General features: G+C 47.1%; 1 protein-coding gene across 3 annotated transcripts in view; it reads left to right on the forward strand.

The window, feature by feature from the left end:
- Positions 1-14,736, forward strand: part of sema3b (sema domain, immunoglobulin domain (Ig), short basic domain, secreted, (semaphorin) 3B) — a 42,715-nt gene extending 27,979 nt beyond the window's left edge. For all 3 annotated transcript variants that reach the window (XM_035383157.1, XM_035383158.1, XM_035383159.1), the window contains exons 5-18: positions 5,224-5,343; positions 5,828-5,921; positions 6,043-6,162; positions 6,472-6,614; positions 6,768-6,882; positions 7,039-7,108; positions 7,389-7,533; positions 7,642-7,861; positions 8,062-8,153; positions 8,280-8,321; positions 8,608-8,765; positions 9,143-9,198; positions 10,161-10,300; positions 10,752-14,736. In XM_035383157.1, the coding sequence (XP_035239048.1) occupies positions 5,224-5,343; positions 5,828-5,921; positions 6,043-6,162; positions 6,472-6,614; positions 6,768-6,882; positions 7,039-7,108; positions 7,389-7,533; positions 7,642-7,861; positions 8,062-8,153; positions 8,280-8,321; positions 8,608-8,765; positions 9,143-9,198; positions 10,161-10,300; positions 10,752-11,252 (2,016 nt within the window). In that variant the 3' untranslated portion in view covers positions 11,253-14,736. The remainder of the gene's footprint in view (positions 1-5,223; positions 5,344-5,827; positions 5,922-6,042; positions 6,163-6,471; positions 6,615-6,767; positions 6,883-7,038; positions 7,109-7,388; positions 7,534-7,641; positions 7,862-8,061; positions 8,154-8,279; positions 8,322-8,607; positions 8,766-9,142; positions 9,199-10,160; positions 10,301-10,751) is intronic.
- The last annotated feature ends 418 nt before the right edge of the window (positions 14,737-15,154 follow it).

Here is a 15,154-nt window from a genome sequence, read left to right on the forward strand (position 1 = left end):
TATACAGCTGGAGCAGGCAGACAACAGCCTCCATTCATACTGCGGGCCTGGCTCCTGTTACACCTGAGGAGTGTCAGCTGTGTGTGTGTGTGTGAGAGTTCGTTTGTGCGTGTATGTGTGTGTGTGCGCGTGTGCGAGTGCATGTGTTTTTCTGTGTACATTATCCTGTTGTGTGCTTGTGTTTTTGTGTTTGTGTCCCCCCTCCCCCCAGCCAAATTGAGACATTAGTCTGGAGTGTTTAATAATAAATAATTGAGCAAGCAGCCGAAATGGTGGAGTGCAGAGGAGAAGCCCTGCTGTGTGATTCCTCCTCCTTCATTATCGCAGGATGGGCTAGCCGGCTGCCTGTGGCTTAAACGCAGTCGAAGGCTGCGGCTCGCTTATCTGGATGGCGAGCGCACATCGTTTTTCCGGCGTCCGACCCTGGGGTTTTCTTGGCACTTGTCCTTGGCGTTTGTGTATAATGAAACCGCACAAAAGCAGTTGTGGCCGGTCGCGGGCGTCTGAATAAATTAGCGGGGGATAAAGCGCAGCTGCTCGACGGCTCTTTGGGGCTCCGTCACCATGTGTGGTGTAAGCTGTGGGGTACGGTTTCCGCTCAAGCCCACTCTTGTGCAAAGAGACTCGTGCTGGCCAAACAGGACCAGGCTTTTACCCAATCGTAGAGCAGCCACTCCCTTATATGGAAAAGCTAGTCAGGATTCTCTCAGGTATGGGAGTGGCTATGTGAGCGAGTGAAGAGAGTGATGAGAGTTGGGATAGTGCTCCATGTCCATCTGAGGGCTAGTCCGCTTGTGTCTCATCCCAGGCAGCGGGCACAGCTGGCATTCCATTTCTTTCACCCCCTTTCACCCTCCCAGAGCCTTCAGCCATTCACGAGAGAAGTGAGGGTCTTCAATCAGCACCTGCTTGGAGGCCTGTGATTGGTCCCAGAATGCATTGTCATTCCATGCGGCACACAGGCGAGCAGATTCTGTGAAATCGAGGGTGTTGGCTGGCTGGCTGTCCAGCAGGACAGCAGGGCTTGGTTGGGAGAAGCAGCTTGTTGCAGCATGCCATAGCTTTGTCACCCTCCTGAAGGACAGGGTGGGATGGATGTTTTCCACTGGGATGGGGCTCTCCCTACCAGGACAGATCTGCCCGTTTTTGTGTGTGCAGGTTTGAGTGTGTGGGTGCGTCTGTGTCCCAGGAAACATGTGAAAGGTCCTGCCTGGCCCGCGTTTGAGGCCATTGTATTTATAAAAATGGTTTATATATTTTACTATACAAAAACAAAGATTGATTGATTGACTGTGTCCCCCCAAAGAACACTCCCACACACCCTGTGAGTAATGAATTCTCCATTGTCCTACTCAAGGGAGAACACATGGTGGACAGAGCCAGCAGCTGACCCATTTCATATGGCCCAACCTCATCCTGCCGCACCCCTCTCTGTGATATGCATCCCTATTATGGATCTACATACTTCAGAGGCGTGGAACACGGTCCCTCCCCAAATTCCCTGACCTAACAAATAAATTCCACCATGGCCACACTTTTAGTGATAGACGTCCAAAATGAGGGAAGGCCCCTGGAGTTCCACACATTTAAAAACAAACTAAACTACAAGGATGATTTTCAAAGAAACAATTTTGTCAGCACAATCAGCTTTGGTACTTCCATTTGACAGCAAGAAGATCCCTGAAGCAAGCTGAAATCAAAAACATATTTAATGTATGTGGTGCTCAAACCCAATGCAACTCAAAGAAGTCAATGGACTAATAGAAAAATAAAATAAAATAAAATAAATAAATAAAATACAGCAGCACGTGCAAAAGCAAAAAATTATATGTGCTAATTGCATACAAGGATCACAGCCCAAAACCCTAGACAAGCAAACAACGAGCAACACCACATTTCATCTAACACCATCTATTTTCATTAGGTTAATACAATATTGGTGAAAAGCACATTGATTAAAGCAATTAAGTAATCAATTAACTAGCCACATGACATGACTGAACTAGTGTGCTCAGAGCATGTGCTTCACTGTGAATGTGCCTGACTTGACTCTGAGCTTCATTTAAATGCGGTTCAGTGCTAGCTTCAGTGCACCCAATGACAATTTGTACTTTGCTTCCTTACATCCAAAATACAATGTTTGAACATCTTAAATCAATAAGTGGGTACACATGTACACATATTGGTATGTGTACACCTTTAAAATTACCTATATATGTATGTGTGTGTGTGTGTGTGTGTGTTTGTGTGAGAGAGAGTGTGCATGCACATGCATGTGTGTGAGTGTGTGTGCGTGTGTGTGCATGTGCGTGTGTGTGTATATGTGTGCGTAAAAAGTGTAAAACGTTCATAGCTGGGTAACTGGTTTATATTGGTTTTGACTGTGTGCTGACAGGGTGTGTGAGAAGTCCAGGCTTTGTTATGTGTGGTGGGCGGCTCTACCTACCATTCTGGGTCAGCTGACTGTGAGGTCCCCTGCGGCACCTGAAAGAGATTTGCTTAACTACCCACCCCCTGCCCCCCATCACAGACACACACACACACACAGGCCCTTCTCTCTGCTCAGTGCAGTGACCTCTCTTCTGACCTTAATTATTGCGCAGTGTGTTTCTCTGTGGGACGGCCCGGGCCACCATGGGAAGGGGCGTTAATCGGATTGTACTGCAGGGCTGGGCTCTGGGACAGGGACTGCCCCTCTCTCTCATAACACTTGGTCCCATTTGTCTTCTTTTGGCTGCCTTTTATAGTTTAATTCTCTAACTATAAAACGCAGCTAAAAGCTTAACTGTCTTTTTTATTCTGCGAGAGTTGTATTTCTGGTAGAAAATTAACAGACTGATCTTTCAAAATTCCCGACTGTGAAAAAACACTGCTGCTCTTTGAATTCTTGTAAGTGCTAAAATAAGATGCAATGGATTTTTAAAGGATAAACTTAAAAGCACTTATCTGTTCTTTGTCAACATGGAAGTAGCTGAAGGGAGACTGACTTTTTTTTCCTTTTGAATTTTGTCATGGAAAAGTAAAACATTTAACCTGAGGGATCTAAACACACTGTTGAATTGTTAGGATCTAGAGTGGCAGAGATTAGAACTGATGTGGTTCTAGATTCTAGGGGATCCAGATTAAGGCAGAATCTAGAGCTATTGTAATGTTGGTGGTCAAATGTGTGGAAAAAGAGGGCTTGGTCCTTCCTCGGCCCATGGACATGTTATCTGACACAGCAAAGCAATGGGAACAGAGCTCCTCTGGTTGCTGATCAGGCTGGGCTCTTTCCGGGCCCTGCAACCCAGCGGACTCGATGCTGCGCAAAGAACAAAGGGTCTCTTTGTCGTTGGGTGCATTGAATGTAGCCATTCTGACCTTTTTTGTGCTTTTCACAGAATTGTGAAATTACAGTGTTCATTGTGAATGAAAGGAGTGTCATTACCCGGGGCTGACTCACAGCAGGGCCTGATCTGGGAGATGGATACCACAATCCCCTCCTGTGAGTCCGGCAGGGACCGGCGCGGGTCCGGGGATGGCAGCCTGCATGTGCTCACTCCACGGGCATTCATTTAATGGGGGCTGGTAGAGTCAGAGGTGAACTCTCCATTGTAGCCCGAGGAACCAGGGACACAAAAGCTGTGATCAGTGACGCACGGCCTCCCGAAGCCCGTCTCTTTACAAGCCCCCGTTATTTATTATTTTGCCAGCTCTTTTGTGGCGCCCCACACATCAAAGTGCTGCTGGCCTGACTGCAGCTCCAGGCTGCTTAACCCTCAGCTGGCCCTTCACTAATTGAAAGTTAGAATGCCACAGGAGCCCTGGTGGGTGGGGGGGGAAGAGTTGGGTAGGGGGTGTGGCGCCCCTGAACAAACACGGCCCCCGCTCTGTTTGTCAACAGCTTAATTGGCGCGTATATGATTCCCCCATTAGCTTTCAAAGCGCTGCGTTCAGAAGGAGGCTCTTTGTTCCCGACCGGGGCTGTGTGTGTCTGGATTAATGACGTGGAACGGGAGGTGGCAGGACGAGAGGGTCTGAGTGCTGATCTCCATCAGCCCGAGGAGAGCGCCATAGGGTTGGGGAGGGGTCGGGCCCGAGATGTGGAGCCCACAAAAGCGTGACCCCCCCCCCCCACCACCACCACCACCACTCAAATTCATGAGCCACAGTGGCTATAGTGCTTACATTAATGAGGCAAATGAATGATGACTCTGTTATTACGCTTGCTGAGATGGATCCTGTAGGGAGCTTTTAAGTGGTTGGCCGTGAAGGCGAGTGCAGCAACAGATGGATAGAGGAACACATTTCTTGATTCATTTCAGGCCCAAGTGTAGATGAGGTCCATAAATTACAGGAAGTGGACAGACAGACAGGGAGAAGCCTGGGCCACAGATATGTGGATGCTCCCGCTCCCCATGCCCTCGCCTGGGGGCCAGGCCCCCCCAGGGTCCACGGCCAGTGAAACCTGATCTGGGCTGGACAGATGTTTGCCACTCAGTAGCCAGTTTTTGTAGTAATACCAGACGGTGTAGCAAATGATCTGCTCTAATGGAGATGGGGGTAGAGAGAGAGAGAGAGAAGGGGGGGGGGGGCATACCTCTCCAGATAATTACAGTATAGGAGTCAGGAACAGCTGGTTGTGAATGGGGAGGGGGGAGGGGACCAGCTGTCTTGCCCTCGCGTACAGAAGCAGATAAGGTGGCAGACTGGTGTGGGAGGTGACCACTATGGCCCGGGCTTCGGTCACTCATGTGTGCGAGCCTTTCATGTGCTGTGGAGTTCAGCCATTAACTTTAATGTTATTGAGCCCAAGACCCCCACTTTCGTAGAACAATGTTGTGGCTGCGAGTCAAAGGCCATTTACTGCAGGATGTGATGGCAGGTGGTTCTGTTAGCCATCCCCTCTCCGGGAAATACTACTCTTTCCATTGAGCAGTGATTGTGAAACTCTTAAATGGCGGAGCACAGTAAAAGACACTCTGTTGGCTGGGTTTCTGTTTGACGTCATCCACTCATTTACACTGAAAACATTTGGAAATGTTCAGTCTTAGAATGCATACAAACTTAAAGCAGTCTGGACTGGAGGCGAGTGTAGGGAGTGTACGTTATTCCTATAAATAAGGCACTTGACTACAGTATGCTGTAGAGTACAGTGTGTTCATATGTGTGCTGTAGAGTACAGTGTGTTCATATGTGTGCACAGGCCTTACGCTCACATACGCTTCTGTCTGTGCTTTGCAGAAGGAGTGTGTTAACTATGTGAAGGTCCTACACCACTACAACCGCACCCACCTGTATGCCTGTGGAACAGGAGCCTTCCACCCCACCTGTGCCTTTGTAGAGGTGGGGCAGAAGATGGAGGTGAGTGCCCAGTTTTCCTGTGATTGCTGCCTACTTGCCATTTTAGCTTACAGTACATCACACTACATTACTTGCTTGGCAGACACCTGTAATCCATTTCTACGGTAAATTTGAGAATTTGAGGTTAGGCACTGCAACAGTACTGCAGTGTCCATATACGGGTTTCGCATCCATGCCCTTGGTCTTGTGTCCACACTTTAAATCCATGATCACTGTACCTGTGTCCTGTGGCTTCTCCTTTCTCCGTGTTTTCTCTGTGCCTGTGTCCCTCCCACATCATCTCTAGCCACCTGTGTGCGCTGCTAAACATTCAGCTTTGTAGCTTTTCTCTGATGCATTCCCATCTGCATTAATATTGCACTATATCTGCTCCCCTGCCCAACACCAGCTGTGCACTCGCTATATGTTTGCAATTAATGACGTTTCTGTTAATTAATGATGTTCCCAACCTCAACCCCACTTTCCTTCTTCTGCACACGCCCAGGATCACGTGTTCCGTATTGACCCCTCCAAAGTGGAGGATGGGAAAGGAAAGAGCCCCTATGACCCTCGGCACCAAGCAGCCTCAGTCCTGATTGGTAGGTCCCGCCCATCAATCTTCAAATTCACTCTCCCTCTACCTCACTCTCTCTCTCCCTCTCTCTTGCCTTTTTTGTTGCACTTGAGCTGTTCTGCACTGAGCATGTCCCCGTTTCCCAGGTGATGAGCTGTACGCGGGCGTGGCCACGGACCTGATGGGGCGGGACTTCACCATCTTCCGCAGCCTGGGCAGCCGCACCTCCATCCGCACGGAGCAGCACGACTCCCGCTGGCTCAACGGTGAGCTGGCAGGCTAAGGGCGGGGGGGGCACAGGGGTCAGGGGTGGGGTGAGATGTGGAGCTCTAATCCTGGGTAACACAATGCCTTTTGCACTGTGATTTTGCAGTATTTATCGTGTCAGCTGTTTTGCAGTACATCATTTCTTTATTAGCTGTAAAATTCATTATTTTTGTGTACACTAGGTCTGCTCTGACTACGCAGCTATGCAGCCTTTCGTTTTACATCACGCCAGTGTGTGTTTGTGTGAGTGCGTGTGTCTTCCTTTTATTCTATGATCATCTTGTCTTATTTATTTGTGTGCATCACAGAGCCTAAGTTTGTGAATGCCTTCTGGGTGCCTGAGAGTGAGAACCCTGACGATGACAAGGTCTTCTTCTTCTTCCGTGAGACTGCTGTGGAGGCCCAGGGCCTGGGCAAGGCCACCTATTCCCGGATTGGACAGCTCTGCAGGGTGAACAGCCAATCACGGTTCAGCATGTGTTGTCTTACACACACTACACAGGCTTTGATAGCTTTACCACAGTTAGATATACAACAAATGTATTATAAACCCAAATCCATGGTGGAATATACAATATCGACGTGAATGTATCTTGCATTTCAGAATGACATGGGTGGCCAGCGGAGTTTGGTCAACAAGTGGACAACGTTCCTCAAGACCAGGCTCATCTGTTCCGTGCCGGGCAGTGACGGCAGTGACACATATTTCGACGAACTTCGTAAGCACTGGGCACAACAACGACAACCAGTAGCTGGGGTTGGCTGTCTGCATGATGCTTTGTCATTTAACTGAGGATTCCAATAAGAAAAAGGTTTCCTCTGTTTTTCTTTGCTCTGAACTCTGACCTGTGACCTGTGACATGTTTTCCTCCCAGGGGACGTGTTCCTGTTGCAGACCAGGGACAGGAAGAACCCACTGGTCTACACGGTCTTCTCTACATCCAGGTTAGAGGTCAAACACTGCATTTCACATTTATTTAGGGGAGAGACATAACTCTGGACTCTGGTGTGATTATTGATGGTTGGTATATCTGTGTGTGTGTGTGTGTATGCATACGTGTGTGTTTGTGTGTGTGTGCGTATGTGTGTGCATGTGCATATGTGTGTGTGTGTGTGTTTGTGTGCGTGTGCATGTGTGTGTGCATATGTGCATGTTTGGATATGCATATATTTGTTCCAAAACTGTGGAACTGACTCTGTGACTGTGCCTCCTGCCTCTCTGCAGCAGTGTATTTAAGGGCTCAGCCGTCTGTCTGTACACCATGAGCGATATTCGAAGGGCGTTCCTGGGGCCCTTCGCACACAAAGAGGGGCCCAACTACCAGTGGGTGCCCTTCCAGGGAAAAGTGCCCTACCCCCGGCCAGGCATGGTAGGTGCTGTAGCCTGTAGCCTGAGGGCTCAGAGCCACCAGTTATACCCTGTTACCGTTTCCATAGCAGCTCATCTCACCCTGAGCCTGTGCACATTCTCCCTGCAGTGCCCCAGCAAAACCTTCGGTAGCTTCGAGTCCACCAAGGGTTTCCCGGACGACGTGATCCAGTTTGCGCGGCACCACCCGCTCATGTTTAATCCCGCGTACCCGCTGAACCGCCGGCCCGTGTTCCTGCGCAAGAACGTGGACTACAGCTTCACCCAGATCGTCGTGGACAGGGTGGGCGCGGCGGACGGGCAGTATGACGTCATGTTCATTGGAACAGGTACGCCTGTGCTACCTTTAGGGCACCATCTACATGTGCACAGCTATTATCTGCTGATGTACTACAAAAAAGAAACTCCTCTGGACTTTATTTCAGTATTTTTGTCTTGATCTACCTGGTTGCAGTTACACATATATAGGAAGAGAAGCACGTGTGATGTCAGTCATGTGGGGTATAATTGTGCGTTACATTATCTGCAGATGTGGGGACTGTCCTGAAAGTGGTCTCTGTGCCCAAGGAGAGTTGGAACAACATGGAGGAGCTTTTGCTGGAAGAACTGCAAGTGTTCAAGGTTAGAAAACTGTATATCTGTGTGTTCGTCTGTGTGTGTGTATGTGTGTGTGTGTGTGTGTGTGCATACATATCTGTGTGTTTGTGTATGTACTTATCTGCACCTCTTATTGTTTCTCCTCCACAGGACTCCTCTTCAATCATCAACATGCAGATCTCCTCAAAGCGGGTACCTTTGTCAACATGTGATAACACCTGATAGAAATAGAACTAGTTACAGGGAGAGAGGGGGTTTCAGTAATAATATATGGTGTCCAAATGGTCAGTGTACTGGAGAGATGCTTAAAAATGAGAACAGAACACTGTGTTTAGAAAGAATGATCCAGCAGCGATGTGTGGAGGCAAATCTCACACAAAGTGTTCTGTAGTGTCTCTCAACATATGGCCCAGTGTCATGTTAAAGTGTCTCACTCCACTTCAGCAGGATAAAGTTCTCCCTGATTCTGTTCCTATAGCAACAGCTGTACGTGGGCACGGACACGGGGCTGGCGCAGGTGCCCCTGCACCGCTGCAGCATGTACGGCAAGGCGTGCGCCGAATGCTGCCTGGCTCGGGACCCCTACTGCGCCTGGGACGGGACGTCCTGCACCCGCTACCTCCCCAACACCAAACGGTACACAGCGCATTACCGTCTCACAAGTACCATTACAGTTTAGCGTTTACCAGACCCTCTTATCCAGAATGTCCTAAAGTAGTCCTGAAATATCAAGAGTGAACATTCAACACTGCCAGGGTCAGCCATTAACCTTCAAGTGCCATGGACACAACAAAGAGTGTACTTTTGCACTTAGTACACAACAAAAGGCAGAGCGAACATCTAACTCAATATAAAGCAAGCAACATGAGTGGAGACCACAGGGTCGAAATGGTAAGACTTCCACCAACGCAATGTCCCCTGCTTTTTCACACTGGTGACACCATCAGCTGTTATCATGTATGTAAAAGTGAAAAAAATGTTAATAACACGCTGATCATTTTTCCATCACACAGGCGCTTCCGGCGCCAGGATGTACGAAACGGGGATCCCAACACCCTCTGCTCTGGAGGTGAGAACTGCAGCTCTCTTTTCATTTTAGGTTGCCATCTCAGACATCAGTTTGATTCTGATAAAGTGCAGTTCTGAACCCTGCGCTCCCTTCTGTCCCTGACCACAGTGCACTGCTCTGTCACACTGGCGTAAACGAGGGCAGGAAATTGAGTCACGCAGTGACGCCAAACATTCTGCGGGGAAATTTCAAAACATTGTGCAATGTTATGAAATGTCGTAGGGATTGCTTAAGCTGTTATAGTGGCGGTGATGTCCCCACTGAGACGGTGTACATTTATTCTTCTTACATGTCACACACAGACTATTGAACATACACAACATGGCCAAAAGTATGTGGACACCAAACATCCAAAATTATGGGCTTTAATATGAAGGTGGTCCACCCTTTGCTGCTATAGCAACCTCCACTCTTCTGGGAAGGCTTTATACTAGATGTTGGAGTATTGCTGCAGGGATTTTCTTCCATTCAACCAGAAGAGCATTAGTGAGATCGGGCACTGATTGAGCGATTAGGCCTGGTTCGCTGTTGGCTTTCCAGTTGATTCCAAAGGTTTTGGATGGGTCTGAGGTCAGGGCTCTGTGCAGGCTTGTATACTGCATTATTAAAATTTGCTCTCACTGAACCTAAGGGGCCTAGCCTAAAAAATGAAAAACAGCCCCAGTCCAAGGGGTGGTCTGAAACCTTTGGTAATATAGAGTAGATACAAAGCAAACCGAGATGTGTAATACCCAGTTAATCAATGTGTTGTTCCTTCATCAGTAATCTCACGTCACAACCGAGGCTAGCTGACAGTCTGAAGCATCCATAAAAATTATAGCTGTGATTAATAGATTGTGTTAAACCCACAGAGCTGCTATGGTTAATTGTGCGACATACTGTAGATCATGTTCATGTCTCATAGCTGCATTGCTGATGTGGTAATGAGTGATAAATCAAATTGACTATGCTGCCCCCTGCAGACCACCACAAGCACCGCGTGGCTGAGAAGAAACTCTATGGGGTTGAGGGCAGCAGCACCTTCTTAGAGTGCATCCCCAAATCACTGCAGGCTCAAGTCACCTGGACCTACCAGAAAAACACAGACAGCTCGAGAGACGAGGTAAGAGAGAGGAGGAGAGAAAACGGGAGAGGGGCAGGGCAGAAAGAAAAAAGGGGAAGAAAAAAGGAGGATTTTGAGATTATGGTAAAAAAAAAGAAGTCTTTTTTGCAGTTTTAGGTACTGTATGTACATTTTCCGTGACTAGTTTTTGTCTGAATAATGTTGCTAATATTGATGCTACTTTGCCTCAGTAATTATTATTAACACATTTTAAAACCTGGCTTTTGTTTTATGTGTGTGTGTGTGTGTCTGTGTGTATGCATTTGTGTGCGTGTGTGTATGTCTGTGTGCATGTGCGTGTGTGCGTGTTGTGTGTGTGTGCGTGTATGTCTGTGTGCGTGTGTGTGTGCGTGTATGTCTGTGTGTGTGTGTGTGCGTGTGCGTGTGCGTGTGCGTGTTGTGTGTGTGTGCGTGTATGTCTGTGTGTGTGTGTGCGTGTGCGTGTGGGCAGGTGCGTCTGGATGAGCGCGTGCTGCAGCTGGAGCGGGGGCTGCTGGTGCGTAGCGCGCTGCGGCGGGACGCGGGGCTGTACCAGTGCCACGCCATGGAGCACGGCTTCACCCAGACCCTGCTGGGCATCACCCTGGAGGTGGTGCCCTCCTCCGCCCCCTCTCTGTCTGCCGACCCCCCCGGCCACCTGGACCCCCGCAGCGGCGGCCAGGGCCCGCCCGCCTCGCCCCGGCTGTGGTACCGCGACTTCATGCAGCTGGTGGACCACCCCAACCTGAGCACGGTGGACCAGGTCTGTGAGCAGGTGTGGCTGCGCAAGAACCGGCAGCCGGGCAAGGCCCCAGCCGTGGCCCCTCCCCCCAAAGCGGGCCTGCCCCCCGGCTCCGTCCGCAGCCCCCCCAACAAGTGGAAACACCTGCAGGAGATCCGGAAGGGCAGGAACCGCAGGACCCACGAGGCCAAGCTCACGCTCCGGGCCCCCCGCAGCGCCGGAGAGTGGTGAGGTCGGACATTCGGGAGGGCGAGATAGAGAGAAAAACAGAGAGAGAGACTGGTACAGAAAGAGACAGAGAGAGACTGATCGAGGAGTACCAGAGGTGGTCAGAGCCACACACTGTATCTCCTTGTGTGAATAGTTATCCTCCCTCACCTTAAGTTCTTTCCCCAGACTACCCCCTTTCCAAGTCACTTTGTTAAGCACTGTCCCCTTGAATACCCAGAGTGTGCAGGGCAGACTGGACCCCCCCTCCCCTGATTTGGAGGGGTATGTGGAGCAGTGACTCTCACTGACTTTCTTAGTTTTTTTTCCAAATCCTTAAAACTGGAATAAATTTAGAATGGAAACACACACACAGACGCACACGGACACGTGCTTCACACAGATTAAAGGAGGCATACGCACATCTCTTAGACACACAACACTGCTCTGTGGGACACTGCACCACGGTCACATCATCATCAGCCGAGAGTTCAATGACTTCACTAGTTACAATGGCAGGGCTTCACCCAAGGAGGAAGTGGGTGACCTCATGATGGCATCATAAAGATGAAATGTTCAAAGAGTGATGTGGACAGACTTTCACTAAACACCAAGACCGCAGGGAATGGGGCTGACTGCTGCTTCTAGCCAGATATCAGCAGTCCTTCACAGAAGAGAGAGGAATGTACCTGTTACCGGTCCACATAGACACATGCACACACACACGCATGCACACACGCACGCATGCACACACAAACACAAACACACACAAACATGCATACATACAGACACACACACGTGCACATAATCTGTGGCAGTGACAATGTTGTTGCTTATGATGATGATGATGGTGTATTGACATTATTCAGTTCATAATGAAAAGTGGACTCCTTGCATATATTCTTTAATATATGTTCATGGTTTTATGCCTTTTACTTAAAACATAAGACTTTATATGTATACTCTTGCCCTGTACTCTTGTGCTGTAGGTGTAGGTTTTATATTGTTCCCAACTTTGGCCTAAACCACTGAAGACCATGTCTGCCATTCCAGTGCACCTAGCAGACCTGCTGAGAGATAGAGTGCTCTTCCGTTACAGGGAATTAGGAGCTTTAGACAAGGAACATTAATAATCTGAGTATGTTCCATGAAAAAACATTTTTGTTCATTATTGTAAATGTATGACAAACTGAAGCTAGGTACAAAAAGTGGGAGGCATTGTACACACAACTGGGCAAGACAAAATTTCTCTATATTCTATTTATTTTTTTCTCCAATTATCAGAATATTATTTTTATTTTTTAATTTTGCTTAAACTGATATGTGTTAAATGTTGACGTGCTTTCTTTGGGTAAAGCAAGGGCTAGAATGGCTGGCAAGTTAGTAACACAGCATCCGCACAAGAGGGCGCCAAAGGATGTTTTAGAGATGAGGATGAGCGTGGGGTGGAGCACAGAAAGAGGTCCTCTATCTTTTGTCTGAAAACAAGACTGGGAATACTTTTTGTTCCTTCTTTTCACACAGTAGCTAGGATAGCCGGTGTGCTAGAAAGTCTTACGACTGTGTTCACATTAGTGTCAAGAGGACTGCATTCTCAGACAAATCTATGGATTTTCTCCTTCTTTTCTATGACAAACTATTTAATTTATGTATGAATTATGCATTTTCTTCCCCCATTACCTTATTGTCAGTCTTCTTGCTTCCTATTTGTAAAACGACTGAGTGTATGTTTGAAGTGAATGTGTGTGTGTGTATGTGCATGTGTGTCTGTGCAGGCGAGTGTGTTTATCTTTGACTGGTGCACTGCTTTGACTGGTCCTCACTGGGCATACAGGAAGTGACCATCTCTTCAAGTCGCTTATTTAAGTTTCCACTCCCAGGTCCCACAGACCTGGTGAAAAGGCAACCACTGACAAAGTGCACAGACGGACGACAATAAACTTGACACTCAATTCTCTTTTCTCCTTTTTTACCAAATGAATTTTTACCGAAATGATCTCATTTTATGTGCAAGTTGATTTCTATATAGATATATTTTTGATGCATTTCTTTCAAATGTTTTTTTTTTTCTATTTCATTTGTAACTGTGCACCACATTTACCTGGATTGATCCCTGGAATGTATGACAAACATATGATACAAATTAATATGCCATAAATGTATAGGTTACATTTTCAACTGGGTTATTTAAGAAAATCAACGACAGTACCTGTAATAATGGTCATGATCACTAACTGCCCAGGCCTGAATATCTGCTGTGTAGTCTGGAACAAAGATGTATAGAGACTTCCCATCAGTGACATTCCCATTGAGAAGAGAAAAGCTCTTTTTTTTCACAGCAGTGGGCAAAAGACTTTCACAAGCCTGGCTTCCCTTTTCCCAGAAAATGCCACTGTGTCTGTTGTGCAGAGTGGTGGGGGTATATCATATCCACTGTGTGAAATGTGTGAATAGAGCGCCATCTGGTGGCCACTGCCAGTACAGGCCTGGTGCGTGTGACTGTCCCTTCTGTGGAATGCTGTGAATGTCTTTTGTTAGAGTGACGTGGCTTTGTAAAACCTACATAAATGCATCTAACAGTGTATTTTGATGTATGGAATACTGTTTGCTATTTATACTTGTGTCATGTTGTAATTTACTCCTAGACTACAGTAGTTGAATGGGTATTTTCTATAGTGCTCATAAATTGCTGCCAAACAGTTGTGATGAAGCATGGGACAGTGGAGTGTACAAGACTTGGTGAAGAAAGCACAACTATTAACAAGGTTATAGAAATATTTATGTGAAAAGATAAGCTAATATGTTGTGGTGGATTGTTTAATGTAGACTTACATTTGTACTGTCGGCATTCTGCTAGAAGAAAAAAGAAACTTTTTTTAGTAGAAAACATTATTTCTAATTTCTTTATTTAGTACTGTTGAAGTGAAATTAAAAGTAGGTATTAAACTTCTGATATTCCTCAATACAGTGTTGAATCTGCCTGTTTGGGAAAACACTGATGGAATTCCCCCTACCATCCAATCAGCAGTGGCTCCAGTGCCATCAATATCCAATCAGCTGGGGAGTTCCTTTTGTCACCCAATGCCCATCTGACACAGCTCACACCTCATGCTGAAATGGAAGACAGATATAGTCCTGTTCTGTTCCAGTGGTACTATCTGAGCGTGTATTTGTGTGTACTGCTGGGGAAGAGTTCTATACAGTGTGGTTCTATGTATTTACACCCCAGACACACTCCATGACCATCTTACTCACCCCATAGCTTCTCAACCATTATGTGTAAAAGTTTTATACTGACTGATGCATAATTGGTTCCTGGGGAGAAGGGGTATTTCTATACCTGCAGTATGTCAAGGGAGATAGAAAATAGTGTTCTCTGTGTAGGAGAGGGTGAAAGGTCAAAGGCCAAAGTTGATGTGGCACACTGTAATAATTCCGTACTTCATTGTGAATTGTTGTGTCAGATTGAGATGTATTTGATTAACACAATAAACAAACAGTTACTTTATTGGCTTCGCTCCTGAATCAATGTGGTTTATTTTAATATTATTGTCAATATTATTTGAATTAAGCTTACTGTAATGATTTTTAATTCAGGTGTTTGTGCTGTGTTTGCTTGTAAACATTACTTATGCGGTCCAGTTAAGAATGCTGGAGGGTACGATTGCCTAATCAATGAACTATATTCACAGAAAAAACAATCCGTTTCACAGTAAGAACACAGGAGGGCGCCCGTGATCAGTAGTGGAAGCATTGTTGAAGTTTTTCACAGCCAGAATTCTGTTCCTTTGCTTCATTGGATTCTGTTCTATTTTCACTCTGCCACAGCGTTGAGCACAGTGCAGAATGTAAGGAAACCACACAACTCATTTCCTTTAATGCCCCTCCCTGCCCCCTCCCTAGCCACTCGATTTTACCAGAACACA

Source organism: Anguilla anguilla, chromosome 11 (genome assembly GCF_013347855.1).
Source record: "Anguilla anguilla isolate fAngAng1 chromosome 11, fAngAng1.pri, whole genome shotgun sequence".
In the NCBI taxonomy this organism is placed as follows: Eukaryota; Metazoa; Chordata; class Actinopteri; order Anguilliformes; family Anguillidae; genus Anguilla; species Anguilla anguilla.